This window comes from Thunnus albacares, chromosome 1, assembly GCF_914725855.1.
Source record: "Thunnus albacares chromosome 1, fThuAlb1.1, whole genome shotgun sequence".
NCBI lineage: Eukaryota > Metazoa > Chordata > Actinopteri > Scombriformes > Scombridae > Thunnus > Thunnus albacares.
Genome location: NC_058106.1, coordinates 10,241,959 through 10,265,706, shown reverse-complemented (window position 1 = coordinate 10,265,706; position 23,748 = coordinate 10,241,959). Strand labels below are relative to the sequence as shown.

The 23,748-nt window shown below is 41.4% G+C and overlaps 1 protein-coding gene across 1 annotated transcript in view; it reads right to left on the bottom strand.

Annotated features, from left to right (window-relative positions):
- Window positions 1-23,748, bottom strand: part of LOC122998033 (thrombospondin type-1 domain-containing protein 4-like) — a 46,122-nt gene that overhangs the window by 7,729 nt on the left and 14,645 nt on the right. Inside the window, exons 8-13 of the mRNA XM_044374585.1 lie at window positions 4,692-4,896; window positions 1,768-1,943; window positions 1,450-1,546; window positions 1,081-1,278; window positions 813-942; window positions 351-555 (exon numbers count right to left, since the gene is read on the bottom strand). Coding sequence (XP_044230520.1) covers window positions 351-555; window positions 813-942; window positions 1,081-1,278; window positions 1,450-1,546; window positions 1,768-1,943; window positions 4,692-4,896 — 1,011 coding nt within the window. The remainder of the gene's footprint in view (window positions 1-350; window positions 556-812; window positions 943-1,080; window positions 1,279-1,449; window positions 1,547-1,767; window positions 1,944-4,691; window positions 4,897-23,748) is intronic.

Genomic DNA, 23,748 nt, shown 5'->3' with positions numbered 1-23,748 from the left:
GGTTAGAGCCAGGCTAGCTGTTTCCCCCCATTTCCAGTCTTTATGTTAAGCTAAGCATCCAGCTGCTGGCTCTAACTGGCACCATACAGATGTGAGAGTGGTACCATCTTCACACCTAACTCTCAGGTAAAAAGCAAATAAGCGTATTTCCCAAAATGTTGAACAATATCTTTAACAAAAAGAAAACAGGTATGATACTGAACTCAGGAATAAACATGCACAGCACTTTTATCTATTTTTTACAAGGTTTATCTCATTAAAGGCGATGTTGTACACTAACTGCAGGGACAGGTCAGACAAGTGTTGTTAGGCACAGTGATTCAATCATGTGACTGACAGCTACCACTTACAGCGGTCCACTCGGAGCGGATCTGCCACTCACTGCAGATCTTCAGCTGGCAGGTACTGGCTGTTTCGGGCCGCTCCAGGTGTTGGCAGCGACTTGTGTGGACGTTGAGGGTGCGGTTGGCATAAACCTGGCGACACAGCACCTGCCGGTGCTGCATGCCCAGGCCACAGGTCTTGCTGCATTCTGACCACTCTCCAATATCCCAGCTGCTCAGGAGGAAATCACAAGAGCATGTTATTAGGAAGATATGCCAGAAAACTTATACTAGATACTGTACACATGATGTTGTTTATGTTGTAATTTGTTCAGTTCAAGATACTTTTTAAAGTAACTTTCTAAACTGTATAGTCATCATAAAACTAGTGTGCATCCTTTTGGGTCGAATTTGAATAGGAAGTCCTTTAAATTCAGCAATATTCAGAAGTGTGCACAGGTGTGAGAACAGAGGAGTGTGGTCTCTCACAATGCCGGGCAGGGCTGCAGGTTGCAGGGCTCTTCCTGCGGAGTCGGTCTGCTGCTGCTGTCACACAAAGTGTCTGAAACCTGGTTATGGTTCAATCGGTGGACGCAGTGAAAGATGGAGTGTCTGAAACCTAAAAAGCACACAAAGCAGATATTAAAGTTAGGCTCTACATGTAATGTACAAATGCAAGCTTACTTTCCTTTTGCACTACTAGTCTGCAGCTTGAAAACTAAAACATGAATACTTAACATAAACTGTGTTGTCTAACCTTTACCACAGGAGGCACTGCACTCTGTAGCACCAGCCAGTTTCCAGTTGTACTCTCTCTCACGTCTGGGTGACTGTACGGCGGGTACCTGGTTGTCGGGGAGACGAGGAGGGTATCCCCCCCCACCTGCTGGGTTGTAGTTTTCCTGCTGAGGATTATTGTGAAGGTCGTACCCACCCTGTCCATTCACAGCATTCCCTAAGCCATGGACATGGGAGTTTAAACGGACTAAGAAACATAACAATAGATAGGAGTCGCAGTGATGTCAGATGTTTCATGCACATGGAAGTTTCATGGAAGAATGTATGCATGTGTCAAGCAATCAGACAAAGTTATGGCAATAAACTGCGAGAAGTGGATTTTATTTACCTTCTGGTTTGTGGTTTGGTTGCTGAGGGCCAACTGGTTTCTCAGAGGGGAGAATGTACTCATAGTGAACACCAGGGTTTGGCTGCTGGAAGATCATCTGAGGGAAAGTAGATGAGACTCAGTCAAACAATCCTAAAATAACAATCTTCACCTTCAAATATTTGAAGAGTGCTTTTCCAAAATGGAAAAAATTTATTTTGAAAAATTCAGATGGAATGACAAGTCTATTTTCTCAGGTCAAACTTGTGTTTTTCATTATGAATAAAAGAGGAATCACTACTGTAAATATCTGGAGGTCCGAGCTGATTGGTTACTCACATAAACATCTAGGATCTCATTGGTAGGCCCTTCAGCGAGAAAGGACTCCCCGGCCGTGCTACGGATTTCATTGGGCCTGCTGTAGGTGAACATGGTCCCCCCTCCCTCATAATTCCCTGGCCGGTCAATAGCCCAGTTTCCATTAATGATGGATCGCCCCGATCGGCTTCGGAGAGCTGGAAGGGACGGAGAGAATAACCACACAATCACCACTGACAGTCCTGAGCTTTAACAAAAAGGAAAATATTGCCACAGTCTCTTCCACATAATTATTGTTTAATGTAAAACCATTTCGGCATAATGAGAACTGTAGTTTAAAAAAAAAGCTCGGACTGACTTTCTCCACCCAAAAACATAATTACAGCTAACTGAATAAGTGCTCTCACGTGCACTTTCGAAGCACTGTCTTTTATAAACGTGACAATCTGTTAGTGCTGGCAAATCTTTCATGCAAATCCTGTAAAAAAATCTCCCAAGATGTTTTCCATTGCTTCCATGGATTAAATACAAAAGACCATTAGAAAAGCATTAGAAGTGTAACATTAGACAAGCTTATAAAAGAGTGTTTGGACATCTGAAAGCACATTAGAGATGCACAGCACAGAACAGAGGCCAATTGAGGGAAAATCAAGGATGTGGTGAGGATACAGTATGTGGATCCTGCTAGATTCCTGCCCTTGTGTCCTGTTCTTGTTTGAATTTCAAAACCTATAAATCCATTTTGGACAAAAAAATGTTGGCACCTGGATTTTGTCAATGTCAATTCAAAAATTACATTTGAAGATGACTCCTGTTTTCAAAAGCAATTAAAATTGGCACTTCACTTTCAGGCGGTGCAGTGTATTTAAACATTGTGGAAAGGACTCTTATTTCAGAATGAACTGTTTATTTTATGTGTGAAAAACTTTTGGCTGCTACTGAAACGTTGTCCAAAATGATGGTAACATTACAGTATGTGAGTGTAAGTGTTGGATGTGTGAGACAAAGTGAGGGAATGTTATGTAAATGTAAATGCATATGTGTATGTGAAAGTGTGCATGTTTATGGCTGTACACAATCCTCTTTTCAAATCTATGAAAGCAGAGCGTACCAAGCAGTTGAGATTTAAAAGGCAGCCGCTGAATCCATCCTTAGAGTTTTCCTAGTTTTTTTCATGGAGTGGTGAAATTCCTCACCTTAATTAAAAAGGATGGTGAGGCTTGAGGGGTAAGATCCTCTAATGAAAGCATGTTTATGCACTTTCCTCGAGGGAAACGGCTGCGGGGGGAATCAAGTCCTTCCCTTTTTCCTCCGAACCTACTGCTGAGCTGGGGCATGGCTCTCATTAAACATTGTCTGACATTCCAGCAGTCACTTCTGAAAACAGCCCACTTCTGTGTCCCACTGTTGCAGCTCTATAAAGACACCAATTATCTATGTAGTGCGTTTCGCTCAGAGGCTCCGGTGAAAGGCTGCACGCTGGTGAAATCTGAAAAAGTGACACTGCTACCTGGTAATCTGCCATTTAATCAGACAAATCTAATTAATTGTTCAAGCAGCTGCTGCCTGCGTCTGGGCACACAGCTGGAACAAATAGAATTAATATGTCAAATGTCAACGCATCAAATGAAAAATATTTTTTACATTAAGTCATGTCTGTCATGACCTTCCATAAACTTTTTTTCTTTGGTATCATGCATTTAATCTGTAACATGATAGTACGTGTGGTGGAGATTCCTATTTCTTGTGCATGTTTTGCAAGCTGGAAAGCAGGCAGATCTCAAGGGGAATCAAACAGACTGCAACTGAAAAAACTATAAACCTGTATAGAAACTGAAACAGCTACAATAACATAAAATAAAAAATCTACAGCTATAATAAGAAAACGCAAGTAGTCCAATCAACAAACACTAAGATGTCTTATATTTTATAGGCTAATCAAGAAGAGTAACCACGATTTTCCACTTCAGAGCACAAAACAGAAGGAGGATACTGATCAATACCAACCACTCAACCTTCTGGACTGTATTCTGTCATGCAATAAAAACTCTCAGTTTTAAGACCCTCTAGATCTCAAGCATATCTAACTGCCAAGACTCTGTAGCAACAAAACTTTAAAAACCATATTCTCAGGCAAACCAACAGATACCAAAATAGTATTACAGCAAGTTTTTGATATATTGATATGCTTAGTTACTGTATTAACTGCTAAGAAACCATTTCTGGTCTTTCACAAACTGTTCTTTCCCAAACTGTTCAGTCAGCCAACTCACATGGAAAGGATTATTATGTGAATGCACAATATGTACATTAATATTTAGTGTGTAGGCTCTGTCTTCATCGCTCCTCAGAAGAAAATATTAAGCTCAGCACAGCAGGGATTGGGAGTGACAATGATAACTTTCCCCCCAGGGAAATATAGACTCGGGGCCTCACCGCACCCCATACAGAGTGACTGTGGGATTTTTGTAATGTTATATGAACAGCAGCAGCAGAAGGAGCAAGTGACAGCATATTTTTCAGATGTGGTGTGGAAGCAGGCATGACAGCCAAAGAGTGAGCAGAACATTGACAGAATAAGTACGCCAGCACTAGGGTTTGCTGGATAAACTGTATGTGAGAAGAGTACGCTGTGTGAGTGTAGCGGCGGGCTCGAGTTGACTGCCTGAACTAGTTTGCAGCTCGCAGTTTTCAGTCCTAGTCAAAAGGTAAAGCTGCTTTTGTTCTTACATATGAGTAAAATTCACCCATATGTAAAACAGAAGCTAGAATAAAAACATCAGATCAGTCCTGAGCGAGAAGGTTGAAGTCTTCTGCTCTAATTAGCTAATGTATCTCTGCTGTGAAACTACAAAATACACTTTGTGAATTGATGCTGTGGAGCGCACAGCACAGCAACAATAAAGTATCGTAGTAATTATCGTGTTTTGGTTTTTTTTCCCCACCTAGGTAGTTTCGACTCTTCACCATCTCTGTGATGTTGATCTTGGTGGCTCCCTCTGGGATCTCCACTATCTTGTGGTAGCCGATCTTGGACAGACTGTGTTTGAAGACTCCGGAGACCAGCCTGCAGGTTGTGTTGTCGCCTCCACACACGCCACACTTGTCCATCACCTTTCCTGATCCCAGATACTCATCGCAGCCTAGACTCTGTGAGACAGTTGAGACCACAGAGTTTAAATGAGGAAGTATGGAGTGACGAGCATTACAGAGTGAAACAGCTGTAGCTGAAGTATCAAAGTGTGTAATAAAAGTCTTTAGTGAAATAGTTGTTTAAAGTTTACAGGAGGTGTGAAAGCACATGGACCACACAGTCAAAGTAACAAATTAGCTATAAGAAACAGTTTACAAAGCTGATTGAAGTTGCTCACATTATTAACTACAATAATAGAATAACTAATTAGCAAGGATCTCATTATTTTCCAGAAGGCATCATTCTGGTGTGAAATTGAATCAATCCCTGAATTTCCTTCCTAATTCTCCATGGTGTGAGTTTTCTGTGTGATATTGGTGGTAATAAATTACAGAAAACCTGGGCACAGTAAAATTAGAACAGTTAACATCAGCAGTCCATAAATTCAGTCAAACCAGCAGTAAAAGCAACTCACTGTGCAAACAGGTGGTGCGGGAGTCAAAACTGGTCCCAGTGAGCTGTCGTACACTCAGACACACTGGGTTGTGGGCACTGTAGTGCCAAAATGGACTTAATCTACCAATAAGAAAACCAACAGAGTGGTCCTCATGGGCAGGGAAAGACACAATCACACTAAGTTTTTCTGTGATTGGACAGCAGCCAATCTCCAGGTCTTCTAGTCAGTTTGCAGCTCTCCAAAGACTTCTATGTGGATTCCCTGATGGCAAACATATTTCCCTTTATTAATGTGTGCATTGGGTCCTCACATTCATAAAAGAGCATGTTAAATATGGTAACTCTCTGAACAACACAGACTAATTTGTGGCAGCTGAGCTTTACATGTGGTCATGAGGTGCCAAACGTAACTCTGAAGATGAATGACGAAAACAAATTTACAAGAAGTGTCTAATAAGTCATAAAAAGTGAGGTCCTCTCCATGGGTTTAGCTGAGCTAGCAGTAAGTCAGCTGCAAGCCAATGGAGACAGATGGGGGAAAGACAGGGAGTAAGCAGAGGATAAGGAGGTGAACAAGGTAAAGAGAAGGGGGATAGAGGGAGGTATAGCAAGGGAGATGGTGGCCAGGATTGAGGCAGTGGACTGAGGCAGTTGGGGTGAACTCAAGAAGAGAGTCTGGCTCTCTCCCATCCGTAGCAGTTCACTCCTCTGTTCTGGGCCAAAACACCACTTGGGCCAAAACAAACATGGAGTGCCTCCTTCCACACAGGAAATAAGCGATGAGAGAAAAGGACAGTGAACTAAGAAAAAAAAAGTATCTGCCAAACGCTTCTGTGGTCAGTGTGGAATTATGCCACAGTGCCGCATGGGGCTGGATAAAGCCAGGATAAAACATAACATGATAACATTCAGGGAAGCACTGCTGTGCTTCATGATCTCACTTTACAGATCAGTGAATATGAAGCAGCTCAGAATGCTACAGTGATAAAAGTATCCAGGGTAAAACACATTTGAGGACATTTTGACTGTGGAAAATGACCAAAAATGCAGTCAAGGAGGGCTGTCAGTGACATGACTACCAATGAATATGTCCTCCACGTCTCCATTTTCACCATAAATCCCTTCCTACCTAAAACAACACAATTATAGCAGCTAGGCAGCATTTGCCTGAAAAAGGGAAAAAATGTTCCCCTCATAAAACAGAGGCTGACATGGTGAGAGGTTATCTGTGGCCATTTGGATGGGAAAATGTCTGAATAAAAACATATAAATAGAGCAGTGTAATTTATGGATCCAAAATCTAAACTCTCAATGTAATATCGCATGACTGTTGACTAAAAAACACACAGGGTTTTCATTCATTTGATACGGGGAGAGCCAAGAGGTTTTACACCTACAAATCAGGAAGCATTAGAGAGTTAAGGGACTTTTTGATATCTAGTGATTTAGACAGCTGCACCATTAAAATCACTAAACTGTCAAGACAAACTTTTCAGCTTTGCAGTAGCATGCTGGAGAAAACAACATCCTAATCTGTCCCTGAATAATCCCCCCCACACTGTCACATCTGCCCCCAAGGCTCTCTGTGACAAACATGACCTTAACTGTGAACCCATCAAAATGAGGTGTCGCTGGTGTCAGGACACATGAACACAGCCTTGGCTAAGCGAGAGCCTCACTAAATCTTCCCAGCAGAACTCAAACAGAAAGTGGTTGATGAAGCAGGAGGCAGCTTCGGAGTCTAGGCCTACTTTCTTTCTTTTCTTTTTTTTTATATAGTTAGAATTGTATTTTTTGGAGCAGATACTGTACAGGACATTTACACAGAGCAGAAGACGGCCATCTGTTAACATGAAATAAAATCATGAACATGAAAAATGTACAGTCATTAATTAACGTTTTTACATTCTATTTTAAGTTCAGTTTAACATGCAACCAAAATTGAACTCATGTCTGTTGTTTTCCCCCCACTATTAATTCTTCCCAACATGTGCTCATATGATGAAATCTTAATCATTTCATCAATCCATCATCATTCCTTCGCAGTGGGACACCTAGGAATCTTCCAATTTTGCAGTATAAGTCTTGCAGCTGTGATAAGACCACCTTTTAAAATATTGAATTTGCCAAAGAGACAAAACTGTGGGTGTAGAGGCAGAGCGGAACCCAACCTAGGTCTAGTTTCTTCACTCGGATACTACGTCAATGCTTTTTTCACCTTCACTCTGTGGGTGGCTTAGTGCCATCTGGTGAGGGAAATCACCCTGTTTTCAGTGGAACTATAACAAGATTTTTAAAATGTCGCTGAAGCCCACCTTCATCTGGAAATGGTTACATGTGTCAGGACGGTGGAGTCGACTCCAAGTCAACCCGCGAACACTGAAAACAACATAATCTTAAAGTAAATCCTGATGGTATTTTCCCACACAATGCAGCTGGGTTAAACTCATCATATTGCAGAATTTTTGTAACAAACTGAACTCACACACAGTTTAGCCAAAGGCACTTGTCACTGGAGATTTCTTCTACTCCCAGAAAACACAACAAGACATTTAGAATTAGACACAGACGTCCTGAGAGGTGAGTTTCAGACTCTTACTTATCGAAAAGACTCTAAAGAGCAGAGAGAAAATCCAAACCTTGGGGTGTGGACCCCGAGTGTAGACGGACAGTGCTCAGCGTTATGATTGCTGGCCGCCAAGTGAACTGTGAACTGTGAGTTCTAGGGCTAAATGTTAATCTTAACACATTAAATGAGTGTGTTGGGTCCTAAAATTAATAACAAACAACTAGTTTCTGGGGTCATGTGAATTTGGGGATTTCACTTAACCTCTTGAACCCCAGGATTTCTTTCACCTCCTTTATTTCAAGGCTGCTACATGTCTTAGGAAATGTTATTTGTAGAACAGCTTAGGCTACTCAGAAATGACATCATTTGGCATGTGAGTGGTACTATTACTTTTGTACATAAAAAATAGTATAATTATTTTGGATCACTTTGCAGCAGCGCAACAAGCTGCAAACACTTTATGTCTGTCTGTCTGTATGCTGTTTGGTGCTGTTTATCAGAGCTTTGTCGCTCAGAACAACTGCTTGCTGCTGCTGAAAGTGAGGTTGATGAGAACGGAGAAAGTGAACCAAAACAGTAAAGTTGCAGGCTGGAAAACCAAAATAATGAGCTGAAAGATGCTAAAAAGCTCAGTAAAGTTCAAGAGAACTACAGAGTTGGTTGATAATTATCACTACAAGCGACCTCTTTTACAATACATATAGAAATATGAACCATTTTTTAGTTAACTGCAAAGTGGGTAAACTGACTCAATAAATGTGTTGCTGATTAATACAGAAAACGTTCCATGAAACATTCAAACATTACATACTGTACGGAATACACATTGCAACTGACATCTCTAACAACTATTGCAAGTAGACACACCACATAACACACATTCAAGTGCAGAAATAAGTAATGATTTGCACAGGCTGCTTGATCTGTCTGTTAAAGTGTAATTGTAAAAATGATTCCCAGTTTGGTGTTTCACTTGCATGTGTGCAGAGGGGCCTCTTCTCTGAAATAAAGATTTAGAGGCAGTGAATAACCAATATCGGTCTAAGCCAATGTTAAAGAATTCAGGGGAAAGAGAAGCAAATATCAGACATTTGTAACATTACTTAACACTAAACATGCACGATGTCAAGATATATAGTTGCACAGGCACTAAATCTCTGCCTGACAGCTCTGGTATAACGTTACAGCTGCCTTGAAATAATAGTGCTTTTATCCGTGTGGGGGGCCTGGTTTGTGGTTCAACAAGAGGAATGCTAATATGAATAAAAAGTTAAAAACCCACAATGATATCTTGGTTAAATTAACAGCAACGGTAGATGCAACATGCATGCTTTCAACAGACTTTACTGTATTAAATTAAGTTTTTGAAATATGGTGGAAAACAGGCTCTACATGAAGCTGGAAGAGGGTGTGAACGTGTTTGTGTCCCTTAGATGAATTTCGTTATCTTGCATTTCAGTTACTCATACTCAGTTACTGACAGACTGAGTGGCAGTGGTTAGGTGTCAAAAAACTACCTAAAAACTGCAAAGCATGTGAGCTAGTTTAGAAAGTGAAGGCGCCAGTTTCTCTGTCTAGCATGTGTATGTTGTCAGCCAATGTTTGGGGTGCCGAGAGAATAATCTGCAACTGACAGACACATGAAGCCCAAGGCCAGCGGACTGACTAAAAGCAACAGATGCTTCAGACTGGACCACACTGCATCAGCTGCATCCAGATGCGGGCAGCTGTTTTAAGAAGCCATATGAAACCTGGACACTGTATGTACAAGGTACAATATGTATCTCTCTGCCTCCTTCTCCCTTGATCTCTGTAATTTATCTTACTGTTTAACTGATGTATTTTATTAAGTTTTATGGCTCAACATAACTCAAACTACTGATCTGGTCATTATAAATATGCAAAACAAACATTCCTGAAATTAGTGTCTTACAGCCTCAAAATATAAAGCACAAAATGTTTTTTGGGGGGATGATACTGACAGTCCCAAGACAATAATTCATAAATAAAATGTCTTATATCCAAATGTCTTTTACATTGTAAATCAGCAGTAATGTGGCTGTACATCAGTACAATGTCATGTTGCTTACAGGAACTTTGACAGACACAGCTCAACCCCAATACAAGGTTTCCATGATAGGTTTAGCACACTACTGTTGGTACAAAGGCCACGCTACACATTAAGGGATTTCGACATCAACAATATGTAAGCAGCCAATGAAATGCAGCCTGTGTCACAGCAGCTTTTGATAGCAGTATCTATTAAAATGAAAATTCTCAGGCCTGACGGTCTTGCCCAGAAAAACTCACGTGGCTACATGCTGCTGGTCCAAATGCTACAAAAAAACAATGAAATAGAAGAGGTTACTGCATGAATAAAAGGATGTTTTCTTAGTCTGGAGATGGTGCGGTGGTTAAGCCCCCCCCCCCCAAGTCTGAATCCACATGAATCCATGCTGGCGGACGCTCAGATCCCATCAGAACCTTCTAACCTGTGTCTTGGCTGTTTCTCTCTCAGCTTTCCTACTGACCACAAAAAGCAAAACAAAAAACAATACTGCAAGACATGGAATGCGCTCCCCTTCAAAACATGTTTTCGCTATCTTCAAATGCACCACACCAATTATACTGAAACAGACAAAAAGAACAAAAGCTGTATTAGAGTAATAAAGGGCAGACTTCCTACCAGACAAAGCTGGTACTCCTCACTTTAGACTTCAGGGAATAAAGGCACGCTACGATCTGTGCTCCTACTGTAAAAATGCATCCTGGGATGGAAGTAGAGCAGTATTTTAAAACATATTTATGAGCATAGGGTTAAAGAGGGTTGTTTGGTGAACACGTTAGGGATTTCTACTGCTCTTCACACATAGGAAGGTTATAATGTTCTCTGGCAAATGGCCAATGAAGTTATCATGACTTGGTCAGCTGTGACACACCGGCACACCGGCTCATCTGGAAATGCAATATAGCCCTAACTTGGCTTCCACGTTGAGAATACTGAGGCAACATCATCCTGACGACAAAGAATTTATAGTGGAGGTGACCTCAAGACATGATGCTGCGTCTGGAAACAATATTAAGGAGATTTTACACACATAGACAAAAAAATCTGATAAGACTGATTAAATAAGATTGGGATTAAGTAAGATTACAGTATGTTACAATGATATACCCCCTCTCATTCATTAAAAAATGCACAGTATTGTTGTCACGGCTACCAGCATCTGTCCCCCACATGCTAGGATGCTGTGGATGTAACTACTTTTAATGAGCAAGGGGCAGGCGACACTGCTTTTACTTCAGTCAGCACTTCAAACACATCTGTATCTGTGGAGGCAATAATGCCATCAAGTTCACATGTGATATTCTCACTAATAAAGTGACTGACTAAGCAACTGACTAGCCCTGATTTACTGTTACATCCTGTGTGAAATATGTACGCTGTAACTAGAAAATGTTGAGAAATTTCCTTTTTTCAAGAATTGCGCCAATGAGGTGAATTCAGGTCACATCTATTAATCTGTACTGATTTTCTAAATCAGGTATATCAATATTAAAGAAATAAAGGTATTGAATGACCTAAAAAATATTTATCAGCATTGATACAATTGCACAAGGAACTCAATATCAGGTAGATGATTCCTCTCACCCATTTATATAACATTTATCATACATCACACTTTTGTGTGTATGCTTAAATCAAACAGTGGTGGAAGAAGTATTCAGATAAAAGTACCAATACAGTAATGCAAAAATACTCCATTTCAAGTAAAAGTCCTGCATGAAAAATCCTACTTAAGTAAAAGCACATAAGTATTAGCAGCAAAATGTACTTAAAGTATTAAAGTAAAAGTACTCGTTTCGTCCCTCTGACTGATATATTATTATATATGACATCATTAGATAACACTATTAGATAGTTTGAACTACTTTATATACGGTTAGCTAGTTTAGTCCAGTGGTTCCCAACCTAGGGAAAGAAGAAAAAACAAAGTTCTGATACACAAATAGATTTTTGGTAAAATATTGGATCATTTGAACATTTATTTAAACCACGTGAGAAGTTTAGAGGGAAAAATCACTATTTAATGGAGCTGTTAACAACTCATAGACATCTGAAATGTGACCCCGACTACACACTGCTTTATGTAAGACGTCAAAAGCCTAAAAGGTTGGAAACCACTGGTTTCATCTTTAACAATGTGTTGTATTTTAAAAGCTTGTTACATTATTCATTATGTCAAATCTTCATCTGAAAAGTAAGTAAAGCTGTCAAATAAAGGCAGTGGAGTAGAAAGTACAATATTTCCCTCTGAAATGTAGCGGAGTGAAGTATAAAGTAGCATCAAATGGAAATAAATTACAAGTACCTTGAAATTCTGCTGAAGTACAGTACTTGAGTAAATATAATGAGTTACCTTCTACCACTGAAATCAAAGCACTGTAAAGAAATCTGACACTAAGACAGACCACTTAAGCATTTTCCTTGAAAAAAATAAAATAAAATTGACCATCACATAACAACTTTTTTAACCCAGGTGGTCCAATAAGAAATCGAACTAAAACTCCAACTCTGGCCCTGTTATCCATGTACTTTATGGAAAATGTGACTTCATCAATAGCTCAGAACTTGCAGATTTATTCAATTTGCTCGTTCCCCACAGCTTTCGCTCCTGGCTCCGCTACAATGGGAACACTAACTAGAAGACTAACCGTGGTTTGTAACCACAAACAGAAACCGAGTTCTTGTGTTTTGGATAGTAATCACTCAGCTTTCGACTCTCCACAACATAGCGTTTCATGAAATCAATAGCAACATGTGTCAAACCAAAATGGGAATACAGACAAAATAGGATTATTTACTGTCACAAGGAAGAGATGAGCTGAGGACAAGACAAGTGGCAGCTGTGGTTCCATCAAATTTACAAGCTGCTTTCCCCACTGAAATGGACCTATACACACACACATTATACTGTACTGCTGTTGGTAAATAGCAGGTCTGCAGGACTACAAGTCAAAGTGGACATCCTCATTTTGCAACAGGATATCCTACAAGCTGCAAGCTCATGAGCATTTGTAGCCAAGCGGTGAAGAGAGAGAGAGTAGGCCTGAGTGGGGGAGACCTTTGATCCCGACAGTAAAAAGAGGCCTCATCCACACCACAAACTGCCCTTACAGCCCGGGGCGAAGGCCACGGTGTCTTCGTAAAAGCCTCGTGCTTGTAAAACACTCAGAAATAGCATTGAATGTGATGAATCTACAGCCATTAAAACGCATAGGGTTTCTCCTGACATCACTGGTCTGATTTGGATGGACTGTTTTGGGAACAGAATGACTCCACTGAGGATTAACACTGCGAGGTAATGGGTTTGATTCCCATTAGGGGCTGCCAAGGCTAGAGTGTAAGTGCTCTTGGTTAAAACATCAACCAAAGACATAGAATGATGGCTTTCAATAGGTTATTCATGTAGTTAACCTTAGTGTAAAAGTATTCTAGTTATACGAGCACTGTTACTTTGTAAGGAGCTGCTCTAACTTTGGCTCTGAAAAAAAAAAAACTTCATTAACATGTGACCCATAATTAACAAAAATACCCAAAAGACATCAGAAGAAAGATAACCCCAAGATATTTATATAAAATACATGACACACTTATTTAGCAGGTGATGTCAGCTGTCCTGTTGATGGTGATGTTAGAGGTTGGAGGTTGTGAAACTCAAACCCCATCTTGTACATTGGCAGATTCCAACATTTATACAAAACTGATAGTAATGTAGTTGAGAGTCATAAAAAACTGGCACAGACATCCTTATCAAGACGCTGGCACTTCACAAGCTTGTATTAACGACCTCAGGCACCTCACACACTAGCCTCATTAATCATCAGCAAACACAGGTGAGCTAGAACTAGCTGAGCCGAGCGACAGGCTAATTCAAGCTCGCAGTCCATCCCTAATAGAGTTCCAAGTACGTCTTTATAGTCCCAGGACAGGCCTGGAGTCTTCCACTAGGAGGGAAATCTAATCCCACAAGCAGCCCGTGAATGCGCTGTGGAAAAATAAACAGCTCAGAGAGCAAGCAGAGCCACAGTGAAAACAGCCATACTGTAAATACTTCCACTCAGTAGATGGACCACAGAATCACGGGGCCACTCTGACAGTCCAAATTATGGAGTGACATTTACCAGTGCTGCTTACAACCACTAGACACTGGTTGGAGATGTGTACTTGCATCTACATCCGTGGATTTAGACATCTCAATCAGAGCTACAGGATTTCTTTTGATGACAAGCGTGCAGTAGCATACCGACCACTGCGAAGAGAGAGAGCCCAGAACAAACTTACACTGAGCAATGCATCGTGCAATGCGGTTCTTACAGGCAGAGCCTTAGTATTAATGGGAATCCCCACTTTCTCCCAGGTTCCTCCAGGGCCCATCAGAAGTGAAGCAGGTCCTACCTGTGACCGCGGCTTCCCCTGCACACGCATGTGGAGGCAGGCGAGCAGCAGCAGAGCCAGTCCTGACAGCATTCTCTCATGTGGCCACAGAAATGTTAGACCAGTCACTCAGGCTTCCACACGGGTCCAGTGGCTGCTCCTGTCAGCCTCTTCCTCGCCTCTGTAGCTCTGAGAATGCCAGAGAAACCCCTCTCACTACAGAACTGATCTCTAAGAGCTCCCCTTGTAAACTGAGCTTGGGTAGGTGGGGGGTGGACCAGGGCTTTTTTAGAGGAGGGAGACTAAGAGGTAGAAAATGAATAGCAGGGAGAGAGGGGCGGGAGAGGGAAAGGAGGCAGAGAGGAGAGTGTGGCAGCCGCTGTTGACAGTAAATTGGAAGTCAGAGAGGAAGTTTTGGGGAATATTTTCAATGTGACAGAAAAAATTAGAGAGGAAGGAAATTCTTGTGGGGCTAAAATGTACGTATAAGCAAAACCACTGTGGTTAAAACTGTGTGGAAATAATTGGCAGGTGAGCATGCCATCTTCTAAGGATGTCAACAGAATGAGTTTTGAAAGCGCCTCAACAGAAATACACACTTATGTAGGTGATCACATTCATGCTTGTACATAATACTTTGATTAAAATGAGAAAAGGGGTAAAATAATATGGTTGTGTGGTCTCATGAATGTCCTGAAGTCAAAAACTTTTTTTTGTTTCTGTACACTCTCAATATACAGAAACAATAACTCAAAAACAATGAGATTCTTTTGTGCTCTTTCTTCCATGAGCCCCCTGAAGTACTTAATTACAAGCCACGTTGCAACGCCGGAGGCATGACTGCTGCGGCCAAAAAGACCCGATCCATCATATGGTTTTCCTATTGCACCACCATTGTTTCCACGACATTAAACCCTAATTCACCAGGACACACTGAGGTAAGAAGTACACTCTTCATCCGCGTATCTGACAGTTGGTTTTCTCATAACATTATATCGACAGGCCGAGCGCATTGGGGACATTGTGGCTAGACCTCTCTCTGCACAAAGAGACTTCTGCAAGCACAGGGCTGGAATAAGCATGAGATAAATGAAAACTTTACTGTTCTGAAGTGGCACACAGAGACCACAACAGGCTGCAGCAAAGCCTACTGTATTCATTGAAAGGCTGTAGCTCAGATGGGCTGAGCACCAGTACACACATGGTGGGGGTACAAGGAGAGGCGGGGGGGGGGGGGGGGGGGGGGGGGGGGGGGGGGGGGGGGGGGGGGGCAGACAGATGGACTGAGATGATACAAAAGAAGGAAGCAATAAAACTGCTAAAAGTCCTATTGCAACCACTGAAGATTTGCCCCGACTTTTACAAACTTATCATGTAAAAAGTAATGTTAAGCATACACTGTATGCTTTAGTAGCGCTCAACCTACGTTACTACTGTAAATGACATGTCATGTTATAGAGGTGTGTGGGAAAAACACTCTGAGTTATAAGTTATTCACTCTTATTGAAATGAATAATAATAAAAACATGGCTGTTTACATGACAATATTCTGGATGCTATTCTGCCTGACAATTTGGACTGTGTAGCTTGTTCACAAATTCTCTAATTTGAGAGAACAGTAGACATAACAACCTTTTTGATCATTGCTATAATCTCTTTTTGAAATTGATTCATTATTTTGTGGTTGTGTGAGCAGGGAATTATCAAAAGTGGAATAGATTTGATATCAAGAGGGATATAAACGGGATATAATGGGTGAATAACATATGCCAAATGTCACATATGACAGTGAAAGATAATTACAGTAATACATATGCAGTACTCTATTCACCTGTACCTACAAAAGAGGTAAAAATGTAAGCTACTAAATTATTGGATACAGGATTCCCTTGACCTTGATGTTACCAACTGCAAATTTGCAATGTTTTAAACACCATGCTCACAGTAAAATTAACAGCTACTAGAAGGATTTGGAATTCAGATTTATGTGTGCACTAAGTGTTGGCAATATACTCAATAAATCACACCCTGCTCCCATTTTCCAATATACAATAAAGCAGTTTCACAGAGCAAGTAGAGGCATTGAGTGTGAGGAAGAGTGGAAAGAAACAAACATCTGCACACCTGCGACTGGTTTGGCTTTTACTGGAACAGTGTCAGCTGCGACGCACACACAAATCCTACCTGGCCTAGTTCATCCTGCCTGTAGCATGTGTCTTTCTCAAACAAAACAGCAGTGCACTGAATTTCATGAACGGCTCTCTGAATCAGCTTTGTTTTTATAGTTAAATCCCTTCTCCATCACGGACACACAGACACCATGAAGCAGCATGGACAGTCAGTTTGCACAGTGAGCAGTTAAACGATAACAATCTGCAGCAGTGAACACAGCACAGCTGCAGACGTGTAGGAGGGAAACGGCTCTTTTCAGCAGCCCATTCGTCACGATAAACCTACAGGCATCGTCTCCTGCTACCCTGATCAGCCTCTGATCTGGACAGATCTCATTATGGAGGCATAGCGCCCAGAGGTCGGGTGGGGCCAGACTGACTCTCCAGTACACCCTGGGGTCTTTGTTTCCTTCAACAAGTGGGTCAGCCCTGAAGCAACCTTGGCTCCAGGCGCCTGATTCCTCCAGTCTCCAACCCACACACGTCAGAGTCATGCTCTACAGCAGGTGGGCTCAACATGACTGTACACTGTCAGGGTCCGGCAGACATACACTCATACAATAGCTGTATTCAACTCCTGTTCTAATTCTCTGTCACATTTCCAGCCTCTCTTGGCATTTGGCATTTGGTGGACGTTTTAATCCGAAGCTCATTAGCAGAACTGCAAAGATTTTTAGCAGGTGTGGCCTCAGTGGGAAACGCTCTACCTGGCAGCAGGAACGCCTCTGTCATTAAGTGACCTTACATCATGCTCCATACATGCTCTCACTCAGGGATTAAAAATAAATTGCAAGAGGATTTTTATCTACCTCTTCCAAACAGTCTACACTTTCAATCTGTAGAAAAGGAAGAAAGGAGGAAGAAAGAAAACACATGATTTTTGTACATCTGGGATACATATTAGTCAGCAAGGCCAGGCATGTAGGTCCCATGATTGTTTCCTTCGAGCAATGTATTTGACTGAAGACGGCAGGAGCGAACGTGGAGGAGGACGGGCTGATGAATAAAGCAGGTCGAGAGGGGATTTGGACTGGGAGGGGCAAGGTGTGGCTGAGCGAAGCTGCTGTTTCTATTTGTCTGCTTCATTCAAAAGACCAGCTGACAGTGGATGACAGACTCATCCTGCAGAGGAGATATAAAATAGTCACTGTACATCAGAAGTCTCCTACCATGTGCCATCCTGAGACAAGAGCACAGGTGTTACACGTGTGTTTTCACCAAATGGATTTCCACCAGACACGAATGTCAAACAGTAGTTCCCCATCTCTATCTGTGGTGTTTAGATAAACATCAAGGCTATCCATTGCACATACAACACTGTAGCTTCATACATCTGTCAGCAGTAAGGCCTGAATTGAAGGGTTGGCCTACCAAGTGGTGACTCGCTCTACTCTGGCCAACTGTGGAAAATGCAAGAGGCCTGGTTGGTTATGAACAAGAAAAACATGTATTTATTTTTATTCCTATAGTGCTGTTTTTGTTGTCACAACAAGGTGCCAAGCTACTGTATGAATAACCATTTGTTAAAGTGTGCCACTGATTTAGTTTTGCACTTCCATAAAGTTGAGGCTTTCCGGACACAGATTAAAACAAAAATGGTCAAAATGAAGACAGCTTTTAGATATCCTGGCTTTTAGTCCCTGAAAGCTTGAAAAGCTACCCTTCCCATGATGCATTTTGACTAAGTATTATATTAGACCCTGTCTGTCTGGTAAACGCTTTTCAGACTCCATACCCCAAGTTTATAATGAAGAATTTGTATTCTCTAAAATGAAAAAAGATAACATCACTTTTGTCAGACTTAAGAAAAAGCTCCCTCCAGAGCCACAGAAGACAATATACAACTGTTTTCACAGGCAGGAGACTAGTGCTCCATGTTGAGTTAACTGATCTTTATGGAGTGCAGCTTTAATTTTGCACATATGTAGTATTACTCACAGAATAAAGCCACACCAGTGGGGTAAGAAGAAAGCATGTAAATGTGATTTTCTATTCATGGCCAATGACAAACATGTCCATTAATAAATCAATAATCACAGTGTGAGTGGTGGACTCTTTAAAGGTGATGGATGTTTGTTAAAGCTGGGATTTTGATGATTCAAACTTGAAGTGGATATAATTCCATAGCATATAGTTGTATCTTTCACAATGTCATTGCCTTTAATCTTAATATATGTTTTCAACCTTGTGAGATAAAGACCTCAACTGTCTTGACCTCATCCAGTGGCATTTTAACTGCGACTGACTGACAAGACGAGGGACAAACAGACAAGATAAGTTCTGTTAACTCTTTTATGTCTGTGTTAAGTGTCTTTATACACCTGCTGGAGGCCTTTTGTTAATGAAGCTGTTAGACGCCATCAGATAAGAGTCTAATTTACAAAGGGGTTTGACCCTCAACAGCAGGAATCCTACAGCACAGACACACTCTCTTAGTCACAGATAGACACATGTACAAGCACACACTGACACATGCTGACATAGAAACGCACATTTGTAAAACAGTATTTGACTTTGCACACAAACAGATATATTCTCACACACATGTTCTCTAACACCTATAATTCTAAACACACATGAAAGTGCAACATTCACACAAACTCACACCTACGTTTCTTATCGTATTCTCAAATGACCCTAAATTCCAGGCGCCCAGCGAGCACTGACCACACATTGAGCGCTCCAGATCTCTTGACATTCCAAACAAACCGATGAGGCATAAAATGTGCTCAACTGCCTCTTCAATTGACAGCCACCCAGATAGCAGCCAATCACTGTCAACAGCCGTCTGTCTGAGGGAGACCTGTGTGATCGCTAAAAATACAGCCTCGTATCCGTGTAGTATACCCTCATAAATCTGTCTCAGAGACCAGACTGGGACCCACTGCTCTCTGCCCTCGAAAGACACTCCACTGCAAAGCTCGACCTTTTGTATGTTAGCTACCTAGTTCACTAACCAGCTGTCCCAAATCACCATCATGCATCCATCTTATCAGCCATCTATCGTCTATCAGACTCCCCGTCCATCAGTCTAGTCTCCACACAGAACCTACAAAACTGCTGCCGAGAAATGCTGCTTTCTTTCCAGTCTCCTGTATGACCACACATGTTAAGCAAATCAGATCACTGTGACGACACAGCTGTTGATCATGATCACGATATCATGAGTCAGCATACTGTTAAAGGGCTAAAGGGTGCCACACTGGGAAAATGAAAAAGCATCATAGAAACAGCAGCCTTTCAATTCCTACCAAGATAAGACTTCTTTTTTCTGCTGACACCAATAGCTGAAGTCAGTGGCCCAGATGTTGTTGTGCTGAACTGCCAGAATACAATCAGGAAATGGAAGTCCAACACAGAGCTGAACACTTTTACTCTTCCCATGGTCTTGTAGTCCCATGTGGTACAACACCAAGATTACTTGGAAAATATGTGAAAAAAGCCTGGCTGTAGCAAAGAATGTCCCTCATAGAAAAAATTATTTATACTCATTCACAATTTTTGTATATGGGAAAGCAATTTTAAGAGTAAAGCAAGGCATGCCTGACGAAAAAATACAACAAAAGAGAAGCATTAATCAGAAACTGGCAATTAACGGACCAAATGTGAAATACAGGATATGAACAGAGGAACCACCAGTGTGTTGGAAACCCATCAAACGCAGACACTGCTTTCTCACAGCTTGAATGTGGCCCCCACTTAGAAGGTTAACCACCCTGCCTGTCTCCTGAAGAAAGCTTTTATGAGCTGTAGCAGAACCCAACAGAGGTGTGGAGGTGAAGAATAAATGTGTGGCCCCCACATCCAGTGTGCTCAAGCCTACCGGAGTTACACAGGTCGTCCAGAGCCAGCAAGGGCCGATGTGGGCCAGTGAAAGCTAGTAGAGGGATAACAGGGACCATCAACATCCAGGAAGTTAAGTCCAAACTAAGACATCAATCTGTCATCTCCTTCAAATCTTAACATCACAGCCACCATTTGTTTTAACTGTCCACCAACTGGAATTCTCATATTCAAGCCCTCTTGACAGCAAGTCAAGAGTAAGCAGCCTAACAAGTGTCGTTAGGCAGGATACTGTATCTCTGTAGCTCCAGGGCTGCTGCTCTACAGCTGAACCTGAACTCTGACCTCCCTGGGGAGAAGAGCAAGAGAAAATGTCAGGGATTAAATGAGTATCACAAAAATAAGTCTATATTTTTGTTCATTTATGTTTTGTTTTCTTTAAATTAGAGACAAAGCCATTGTAACACGCCACTTTAAAAATAAGCACTAGCTGAACCACTACTTTGCCTTGTAGTCCAAGAAGAACCACTTGCATTAAAATGTTTCAAAAAGTGTCTTCTATGGAGCTATTTCCCTATCTTTATTCAAGAGCGTGGTATATCAATTTGAGAGCATAATTTATTGATTTCACGTTCAAATTTTATAATTTGTCCCTCAAAACCCTGCCCTCACACTCAAATAGCCTCTGCTTGTGCTTAGATTTGCTCTGTTTCTACTCAAATTGTGTGCTTGCACTCAAATATAATGTTGCTTGCGCAGATTTCCTGTGCTCAAGCTTCAGCTCTTCTCCTTGCACTCAGGCTGCTTCTGCGCGCTTGTGAAACTTCTGCTCTCAGATTTCTCCTCTGCTCTTGGATTTTTTGTGCAACAACCCTGTCAAAATCTCCCAACCAATAGAAGGCCAGGTTTAGTGTTGACCAATGAAATGATCCCTGCCTCCTTGCAAGCTTGTTCGCTTTACTTCTTAGAGCGTCCCGTACAGGCGGGTACTCTTTAAGTGGGTTCATCCACTCCCGCCCTCCAGGGCTTTATAAAATGTACTTCCCTTGCTTTATTGATGACTTTTGGAGCAATTTGAGCAGAAACAGAGCAAATCTAAGCGCATGCAGAAGCTATTTGAGTGCGAGGGCAGAGTTTTGAGGGACAAATTACAAAATTTGAACGTGAAATCAATAAATTATGCTCTCAAATTGATATACCACGCTCTTGAATAAAGATAGGGAAATAGCTCCATATCTTCAGTAAGTAAGTTTGTATGTTTGCAGGCAAACTCTTAAAGTGCAGGTTTGACAATTTCACAAGACTAAGAGTCTACAGCCGTGCTAAAAGCTCTGTAAGGTTGTACTTAGGCGCAGTGGTGCTTTGAGCTAAATGTTGAAATCAGCATGCTAACATGCGCACCATGACAACATGCTGATGTTTAGCAGGTACAACGGTTACCACGTTCCAGCATTTTAGTTTTGCATGTTAGCATGCTCACATTTGCTAATTAGCACTAAACAGGAAGTACACCTGGGACTAATAGGAATGTCATTAATTTTGTATGTATGGTTAAGCACTGGGCAAATAACATTTTTGCCCTGAGAAGTTAGAGGAACACCAGAGGTATTATAGTTTATACTATGGAGAATATCTGAACCAAATTCATGGCAGTCCATTTAGTAGTTGTTGAGACATTTAACTCAAAACCATAAACATGAACCTCCAGGCACTAGACAAAACCTTAAGGGATAAAAGTCTGTAGCATTCATTATATGGGAACTATGAATTTCTCTATAACTAGTGGTGTAACATATCATAGTCGGTTCGGCACGCACGTGCACCGCGGATTACTTGCAAATTTTAATATCTCATTTAAAATAAAGTAAACAAATTGCTGTAGGTACAAGTCATAGACAGACACCCGCTAACAGGTATTTTGAAAAGCAACGACCAAACCAGCATCTAACGGGTCCATAGTGACATCTGCAGGTATTTTTACACGCTGTTTAATGTGCTGCAGCTGAGCAGCTAATTAGCTATCTAGCTGCTAACGGATGTTAGCAATGCACTTTTCCCCAGTGAATGTTAGTTTTGTGGCTCGTTTAACAAGCTGCAGGAGTTATCATCAAGTTTTGTTTGTAAGTTATCATCAAGTTTTGATGATGTGGACACAGGCTGTTGTTTCATTCATTACCATGTTTAAAGGAGGAAGGTATCATGCTTCATTTTGCGATTTAATTTAACAATTGAGCATTGAATATTTTATATATTTTAAGATTTTAATTAACCATTGGACCATCTTGAATGTTGTTTTCATTTAAGACCATGGGCAAAAGTTCCTTCTATTGTTTTATCCCCCCCCCCCCCCTTTTGTTTTGTCTGATCCGAAAAATGATGGGATCCGTGACTCAAATCCATGATACAACCCGAACCATGAGTTTTGTGATCTCATAGGTTGCCCCTATCTACAACATTTTATGGTAATCCATTCAATAGTTGGTGAGATATTTCAAAGTGGTGGACCTACCAACTGACCAACCTACATCGCCATGGAGCAATGACACTAGTATGGCTCTAAAAAGGTCATGTGTTTAGAAGAACTTAATATTAACATAGTATAAATGTAGTAGTATATAAAAATCTGTAGACTGATATTACAAGTGCTAATTGTAAAGAAAGCATCTTTCCGGCTCTGCTGACATGAATCCATAAACATCTGCAGTGGGTAATGGTGGGGAACACAGTGAGCGTGCAGCTGCGGCTTGTCGTGACAGAGATGGGATTGAGGTATCTCAAGTCTGTGCCAGGCAGGCTGTATATCAGAGCACTCATCCCCCTTTTAACAAGTCTGCCTGTCCACCACAGTGGGGAATGCATAAAACAGATGCAGCTGTCAGACAGGAGAGAAGTGAGGAGTGGCCTGGCTGTTGTTTGATGAGTTTGGGCCTGAGCTGTGCTCTGGGTGCTGGGAAACATGCCAGTCAGGGTGGAAGACTGTGGTTGTGACTGGGTTGGAGGTAGCCTCAATCTAGCTGTCATCTTTATTCGGAGAGAGCAAAACATCACAATGCATGCCGAAATCTGTCTGATCAATGTTGCATTTGTTATCAGCAAGCACTTAATCCCAGTAAAACCTGAATTCAAACATTTTAGAGGCTAACTCCTGCGCATTTATAATCTATATAGACCAACAAGACTTCAACTTTCATCTTTTATAACTGTTTTTTCTATTATTTCATCATTGTCTCCCACCTAACTGTGCAGAGCAGTAGGAAGTTGTGTAAACCAACTACTGTGTCTAGAATAGTCCAGGCTGGATAGATTTTTACCCTCAGCTGGGCCCACCACCGCCAGCAGAGAAGTGTGTGGTCAGTGATCGCCCTTTAAAAATACACACACCCTTCTCAAATGCACTTCCTTGGTATAAAGGGAGAGAAGTCACAGCTGAATGGAATTCCCACCATAAAGG